Source organism: Histoplasma capsulatum, genomic scaffold (assembly GCF_000149585.1).
Source record: "Histoplasma capsulatum NAm1 scaffold_1 genomic scaffold, whole genome shotgun sequence".
Taxonomy (NCBI): domain Eukaryota; kingdom Fungi; phylum Ascomycota; class Eurotiomycetes; order Onygenales; family Ajellomycetaceae; genus Histoplasma; species Histoplasma mississippiense.
In genome coordinates this window covers 1,604,671-1,612,494 of record NW_001813982.1, presented here as the reverse complement: position 1 = coordinate 1,612,494, position 7,824 = coordinate 1,604,671, and the positions used below count along the sequence as shown (strand labels likewise).

The window sequence follows — 7,824 nt, the reverse complement described above, 5'->3', positions numbered from 1 at the left end:
CCCACTAGTCGATATGCCCAGGAGACGTACATGCTCACTTCTCTACCAATATCCGTTCCACGCCAGCTCACCAAGCAGTTGTCTGTCTGGTTAAAACACTGCTCCAAACCTTTTGAAAAGTCGCTCAGACCCAGGCGTCCCCACTTAGTTCCCTAGACCATCCATTCACAACCGAGTTCATGCCAGTCAGAGGCGGGGAGCAGCGGGAGCAATATTGATAAATTGGCATCTTCCTCGTAACGCGAGGACGGCTGAGCACGGTTCGGTTCCTCGATCCTTGCCAGCAATTTGGGCGCCCAACAGCCAGGGAAGGAAATGAATGATTTCTCCCCTTCCCACAGAAGAGCAAGATGGTATTGTTCCTGGGACTTGTATTAAGGGAAGTTAAAGCCCTGCCCGACCGCCGAGTCCACGTCCGCTCTCTATTTGTTTCCCAATATTTCTCGATAGGAACTGCGGCTTGGATTTGACATTTGCAAAGGGGAGTGCGGGGATATTTTATACGCTGTAATAATCATAATATTTTAATTATAGTTCTTTGAACACAAACTTGGAAAGTTAGCGCTGAGCCTGCCGACTACTTCCAACTAAAATAAGCTGTGCATACAACCGCCATTACCGAACGTGTTTAATCGGGACTTTTGCTTCGTTACCCGTACCCCAGACCAGGGGCCCCTGACAGGTTGGCATTCCTCGCAGTGGACAGGACATGTACTGATATCAAATTTTTAAATATAAAATCAACATCAAACTGAATTTCTGTGAATAGTCAGTATTTGTTAAAAAATAATAATTAAATAATATAATTTAAAATTGATCTCTTTTCTGCATTTATGAAAGAACTCTATTATTATGAGAAGATTTTTTCATTTCAAAGTAAATATATATCAAGTTCATGTTATAATCACAAACAATGAAAACATTTTGAAATATTTATTTTTTTTAATTTTATCATATAAATTATTAATTTAAAAAAATAAAAATAGATAAATGAGTTTCATTTAAAACTTCAACATATTTTTTAAAAAAAGATCAATATTATGAATTTGAATAAAAAACTTTCTTGCTATATTTCATTGAGAATTCAGACATTTTGATATAATGTTTATAAAATATATAAAATGATTTCAAAACTTTATAAAAAACTTTATACAAGTTATTAATATAACATCAATTTAATGAGTATTCTATCATTTATATTTATTTGAATATTGTGTTTAATGAATGATGAAACATCTCTACTGTCACACCCTTGGTTGTGCCAAGGCCCCGTGACGGCTCCACACGGCCCATCGTTTCCCCTCGGATAATCCCATCTATCCCATGACATCACGCAGGTGTCCGAACCGGTTTCCAACCACCCTATGACATCATTCGGATGCAATAGAAGAGGATCCGATTGATGAGATATGAGAATCCTGTTTCTATACGGGGTCTGGATTCCTTCTGGCAGATCAATGCAGCGCCACTGCGGAGTTGCTTCGGCTACCCTCGCTTATAGAGTGAGGGGAGGATGGCTGCCCGTTGTCTATATAGAATAGCTAGATGCTGGCTCTCTATTCCAGGAGCCAGCGATTCGTCTTTTATCTTTTGACAATAAGATACCAGAGTTACCACTGTCCTCATACAATATTCATAGTGTGCCGAGTACCTCTGGTAGTTCAGTATTTGTATAGTATTCTACGAGTTCGCGGTTCAAGCGAGATAATCAAGCCCACCCATAAGGCTTCCCATTATATACCATCCTCCTCTGTGCCGCTGCCGAGTAGCAATCGCCTCGGCGCCGTCACATTACATCTACAGTGTTTCAATAACTCATTTTTTATATTATAATATATAAAAATATGAAAATCTTCTGCTCAATCTTTATGATATGTATTGTTTCAGATTCATAAATATCAATATTATTTTTCAATCAATCAATCAATGCAATGAATGTACCGACACTCATCTGTGTCATATTCTTAATACACAGTGAGTGAGAGGTAGAATGCAACAATTGAATGATAAATTGAAATTTATGAAATGAATCAGAATATATAAATTGTATGTTAAATGAGACAGTTTAAGATGTTCTGATGAATCATTTTTACAGCAGCAAATTTGATTAATTATTGTTTACAATATAGATACTGTTGTATTGTCTTCTGAATTACATTGTCACTGTTGCTCATTATGATTCTTGATTTTTGATGATATTTGCAGGTTTCAAGCCAGCCAGTGCTGGATTGAATCAGCACAAATCACAACTTGTTTCAGTGTATACAGTACAGATTTAACTTGATTAAGTTTAAATTCACCACTTTTTCAACTAATTACATCATTGAACTTTATAAAGTGGATTTTGAAACCAGCTTGACAGTCTTGATGAGTTAGAAAGGGTTATATGCAAAATCTACTGAACAGCAGGCCTTTTTCAGCCAGATTAGTGTGTATAGAGCTGTATAAGTCTGTATAGCTGGCACTGTACAGACTTATACAGCCCTGGACGGGGTCACCGAACAGGCCCTAAATGTACATGTACAGAACCGGCTCCAGGTCTGCAGGCCGTTCTTTGAGCTGCCCTCGGAATGATATTTGATTACCTGGGCGATATTCGTTTGAAACGGGAGAGGCAAATTTACCCGCACTCCATGATTCTGACATCAGGTTATGGCGTAAAGCAGTAGAGAACTTGAAGCAAAGCCCATACATGGAGGAGGTGATAATTGCGGAATATAACTGGAGGTGGCCTCAAAGACGCTGTGACGAGAATAGCTCCTCCATAACCCTCCTCTAATGTAAGTATACTCCGTATGGCTTTCACAGCAGGCATGAAGTAGTGCGTCTGGTTCCTTTCTGGGCACCTGGTTAGACTATCCATTCCAGGGAACAAAGGCCTGTGCTTGATCTTGCTGGTCGGCGAAAAAGCTGATCCTTCCTGCGGGTCCTCTTGCGCTGTGACACCGACAGTCAGTTTGCGGCCACAAGGCAGATGTTGTTGTTGTTGTTCTTCATATTTTTTCTAAGGCCATATGCAGTCTGAGACTATATTATGACAGCCTTCACCTCACTAGCCTACCCTTATGTTCGGCTACTCTCTAGTTACATTTCCCTATTCATAACTGAGTCATCCTTGATGGAGAGACTTCACTATACCATTCGCCACAAGGCAGAGCTGCGCCTTGAAGGGTCAGCAACCACATGGCCGGCGTGTCTCAAGCCTCCAATTCCCTCGATTTTGCACTGGGCCACAGGCAGATTGAGCCGTTAGTGAAAGCTTCATTGGCGTTTTCCGTCATGTCTGGACCATACATCGGCATCAGGTCCCTCCTTCAATTTCTCTCTGTTTGGGTCTGCCGGTGAACAAATCCCTTTCGATAACGCTAAATTGATATCCCAGCCAAAATTTGTCTCTCGCTTGCCACATTCTGATTTAGGGTTCTCAAGCCCCTGAAGTCTGACACCCCACTGGGGAGCCTGTATGGATGAGCAATCATGGTCTGGCTTAACTGCCGGATAGCTCGCATTGGGAATCATAGCGCCATTAGGCCAGAACTTGAGGCCCCTCCAATCTTCTGTCGGCTCCTTGCATTCTGTCATCCAAAAAAAGAACGAAAATTCTCCCGAGGTTCGCGCACCTTGGAAGCTGTGACCAGAAAATGAGCGACGCTTGCTTGAAGCTGGTTCTTGACGCTAATCATTAGTTCTCAACACTACGGCGGCCGCTTCAAGCGCTCATCCATCATCCTGCACGCCTCTTGATTATCACTTGGCCAGTGGATACCCTCTGATTATGCTTCCCCACTGTCACTAATTGGTCGAGCTGAGGGGCCATATCTGAAAAGTGCCGGCGCCCAGCTCAACGAAATCCCTGGCTGAACTCTAACTCCGGCACCCCAGGCTTACTGGAGGCCAGTGCTCTGGGTGCTAATGACTGGGTCGAAGTTCGCTTGTTGAAATGTCCCGCGAATGGGAGCAAGGGCGAAGTCACTTATCCTGGTCTGCGTGAGCTGCAACATTATTTTCATCTGCCGACACATTCAAAATAGCCATGGTTTACTGGATTACTGGAGCACCATTTTTATTTCCCCCCCTTCATCTTCAACATCACCATCATCAGGTTGTGATCTGCATGACCCTGTCCAGTATCATGGCTTAAAGCCGATCGTGTGCCGTCATTTGTTCCGTCCCTAGAATTTGTTTGAGGAGCGCACGCTTCGCAGTGGACAGGCTTACATATTCTTCGATATTGGCAGAGGCCTCCGATGTCTATTTCTACCTCTTCAAAGTTGTGGCCTCAGAATAACCGGAATATAGGAAGGGGCTTGTCAGGGTCCAGGAGAAACCACTGGAGTTTTCTGTTTTTGATTTGCCTCCAGGTATACAGCACCGTGGCTGGTCGTGTGAACTAGATCTCTTTCTCTCCATTCTGGCTCGATGAGAACCAGCGACTAGCCTCTAAACGAACTGCAAGCAGTCGGCTGCAGTATAGAGTTCAAAAACCTCTTCTACCGATATCCCGGATATAGTACCCAAATATTCGCATACAAGTCTAGATTGAAAAGCCTGGAGTTATGTCTGGGTTTCCCGTGGGGCCGTTCGGGCGCACCTTACCTTCACCTGAGGACAGCACCACATCGCAAGAATCGCAAGATATCTCAACGCCATCGAAGAGGTTAATCAATTACCAGCTTCCTCCGCCTCGCAAGACTTCGTCTTGGGAATTTGTATCCGACGACTCACCGGCTCCGTTGGAGCATATGGAGTCCCCTGTTTCTATGGCGGGTCGTAACCCAACCCAATATAAAAGTCGATATCCAGCGCAGGATCAACTGCCATCAGTCAGCCAACTTCTTACACCAGCGTCGTATTCCTATCTGGGAAATCCACACCATCCTTTCCCAGGTCGCGGAAATTCGGCGCCTAACAGCAGCAGACCACACGAATCCACAATTGTTGAGACCCACGATGAGCGCATTCAGCCAAGCGGTCATCCAAGCCATGAGACCACCTCACGTCAAAGAAGGCCGTCTACATTCGGGCCGGTCGACTTTTCCCACGGACAAGGACAGAATCTATCTTATTCTCGCCACCAGCTACCTCCAATTTCGCAAGTCGGATTGGACGCAGCAGGCTTGCGGCATCATCTGTTTACCGAAAACAATAGGAGCAGCTCTGAGACTCCGCTAGCCCATCACCACCATAGCCATCTTCCATATCCATGCGACCCATCTAATTCTGAAATTTCTCCAGCATCAGGGCAGTCTTCGTTATCCTGTGAGCTTACTTTCAGCTCAGGCTCACCCCCTAGGCCAAATCAACCGCGCCTGGCTCATGTGGTAGACGAGCGGTTTATTGAGGGTGAGGGTATTTGTTACATCTACTCTGATGGTACACATTGCCCAAAGGTAATAGATGGTGAGCCTGTTAATGCCAATTGGGGAGTCACAAAAGCTGGAAAGCCAAGAAAACGGCTGGCACAGGCGTGTTTTACCTGCAGAGACAAGAAAATCAAGTGTATTCCTAATATCCCCAAGTGTGATCAGTGCCAGAAGTCGGGAAGAGAATGTAGATTTGAAAATTCGTGAGTTTTAGTGTCCGTTTTTCCCCCTTCGCACCGTTCATGTTACCTAACAAAACGCATCTTTGCTTTGATAGACCTCGGGGAAACCAAATTGCAATGAGCTCGCAATGCTCTACAGGCCATCACACTCCAGCAATATCACTTGATCAACGGACTAGCTCCTCGCCGAGTAGGCACCCAACTTCCTGTATTCCCACTGGGAGTCCAGTCCGGACCATGTCGTCGTCTGCAGTATCTTGTGAACCAGGCGCACTGATGAACGAGGTTGGCGGATTAAGCCCGAAACCCAACAGGCCGCTGAAAAGGAGAAGGCGAGCCTCAACGAACGCCATTGACAATGTCATTGGCCTCGACGGAGATGACTACTCTAAACAGGCCAAAGATATGGTGACAACTCCTGATCCATACCCCATGAATGATATTTTATCAGAAATGGCTGCGATGGACCTCCACGATCCAACGTTGTCGGAATGGGAAACAGATCCCTACCATACCCACCCGGAATCAACCATGCGCTATCTCAATATGTACTTCCATTATGTTAACGGTGCAACCTACTGTATATTCCCTCGCGAGCCATTCCTGAGATGGCTTAAGTATTGTCCCAATAAATCCCTTGATGATAAAATGCTCTTGTATTCTATGCTTGCTATGGGGGCTATTTTCGGCAATACAAAGGAGCAAAGAGCAGACGCAATGAGGTTTGCGAGAATCGCAAGGCACGCGGTGGAGAAAAGTCAAAACAATCCAACCTTACACCTAGCTCAAACTCGGATTATCCTTGGAATGTGGCATTTCACGATCGGCGCGTCGGCCACAGCGTCCGACTTTACCGGCTCTGCCATGCGCACTATATGCGGCCTGAAACTCAATGTTGAACATGGTAGTCCCGCGCCACGGAACCCGCCAGAGCGGGATGAGTTTTTTCAAGCAGAAACTATGCTTGAATGCCAGAGGAGGACTTTTTGGGCGGCTTTCCTTATGGACGTTAGTTTTCGCTCCAATTATGCTCGATATTTTCTCTCCCTTAGCTAACTGGTCATTTTTCTTGCACAGAGACATGCCGGCCCCCCGGTCCATTCTCCAACAGTGCTCAAGCCGCAAGATATCTTTCTGCGGTTGCCGCTAAGAGCAGACTGGTACGAGAATCAAAAATGGGCTAATATGCCCTATTTTGAAAACGGCATTATCCCGGCAGACACCTCGTTACCGGAAGAGAGGAATGCACTTGACCCAATGGCTTTCTTAGTCGAAGTATCTGCTATTTGGGGGGATGTGCTTGAGCATATCTACCGCGCCACTTACATCTCGCCATCAAATTACGCTGCGCGTTTCGAGGAATTCTACTCTTCAACAGTGCAACGCACCGATAAATGGCTCGCAAGTCTTCCACGGTATTTTTCATATAGCGTTGAAAATATGGAACTGAACATCCAAGCCGGAAAGGTAGATGTCTTCGCAAGCGTGCATATTCTCTACCATGCCACAATGATGAGACTAAACCGATACGTCCGCCACTCAGACCTACCTGAGCATATAGTCGAGCGAAACGTCCGCCGTTCCTACAGCCACTCCGTCGAGGTCCTCCGCATTGCGTATGATCTTAGCAAACATCTGAATGCACACGAGGAGGGTGGAATTCTGCCAAGTAATCCACAACCTCCCCAGATAACATTCTCCACACCCCTGACAGGCAATGCCATATTATCAGCCACAGATGTCCTCTGCGCCTGTGGCTCCATTCGAGATATGTCATACTACTCAGCCCTCATACACGGCGGCTTAAGGGTGATTTCTGAAGTTTCGCGGTTCTGGCATGGTTCGCGAGAGCAGCTGCGAGTCATTGAATGGCGCCTGGAGCAGATCACTGATGCAATTCGTACACAGGACCGGTCGGGCGGGAAGCGTGGTTTCTCCGTTCAGGGGCGGCCGCTTGACCTCATTGTGATCGATAGGCTGATGCCTGCCAATGACGGTGTTGGTTCCAGTACGCCGTCACCACCAATACAGGGCAAAAGCAACCCTTATACTGCAACCGGGAGAGGGGATTTGGTCTATTGCCTCCCCCGAGAGACCTATTTCCATGCGCTCGGACTCCATGATATATCTGTCGAGAGGGGTGAGGTGCTGTGGATTCCATGTGAAGAGTAGGCCTGCCTTATGTTGAGGCAATGAAATTTGGCGCATGGTTCCTTTCATGATTGAACTATCCCCCATATCCCTTCTTCTGAAAGGCTGATACCTTTTCTCCTTACCGC

At 45.8% G+C, this 7,824-nt stretch overlaps 3 protein-coding genes across 3 annotated transcripts; 2 read left to right on the top strand and 1 right to left on the bottom strand.

The window, feature by feature from the left end:
- Positions 1 to 2,650: 2,650 nt before the first annotated feature.
- HCAG_00467 (predicted protein) lies at positions 2,651 to 4,001 on the bottom strand (the record flags this gene model as incomplete). The annotated part of the gene is made up of 4 exons (XM_001543371.1): positions 2,651 to 2,920; positions 3,139 to 3,225; positions 3,295 to 3,628; positions 3,889 to 4,001. 4 exons carry the CDS (start codon positions 3,999 to 4,001, stop codon positions 2,651 to 2,653), a joined length of 804 nt encoding a protein of 267 aa, XP_001543421.1.
- Positions 4,002 to 4,950: 949 nt separating this feature from the next.
- HCAG_00466 (predicted protein) lies at positions 4,951 to 5,172 on the top strand (the record flags this gene model as incomplete). Its single annotated transcript, XM_001543370.1, has 1 exon — positions 4,951 to 5,172. One exon carries the CDS (start codon positions 4,951 to 4,953, stop codon positions 5,170 to 5,172), a length of 222 nt encoding a protein of 73 aa, XP_001543420.1.
- A 610-nt stretch (positions 5,173 to 5,782) lies between these two features.
- Positions 5,783 to 7,717, top strand: HCAG_00465 (predicted protein; the record flags this gene model as incomplete). Its single annotated transcript, XM_001543369.1, has 2 exons — positions 5,783 to 6,553; positions 6,623 to 7,717. 2 exons carry the CDS (start codon positions 5,783 to 5,785, stop codon positions 7,715 to 7,717), a joined length of 1,866 nt encoding a protein of 621 aa, XP_001543419.1.
- Positions 7,718 to 7,824: the final 107 nt, after the last annotated feature.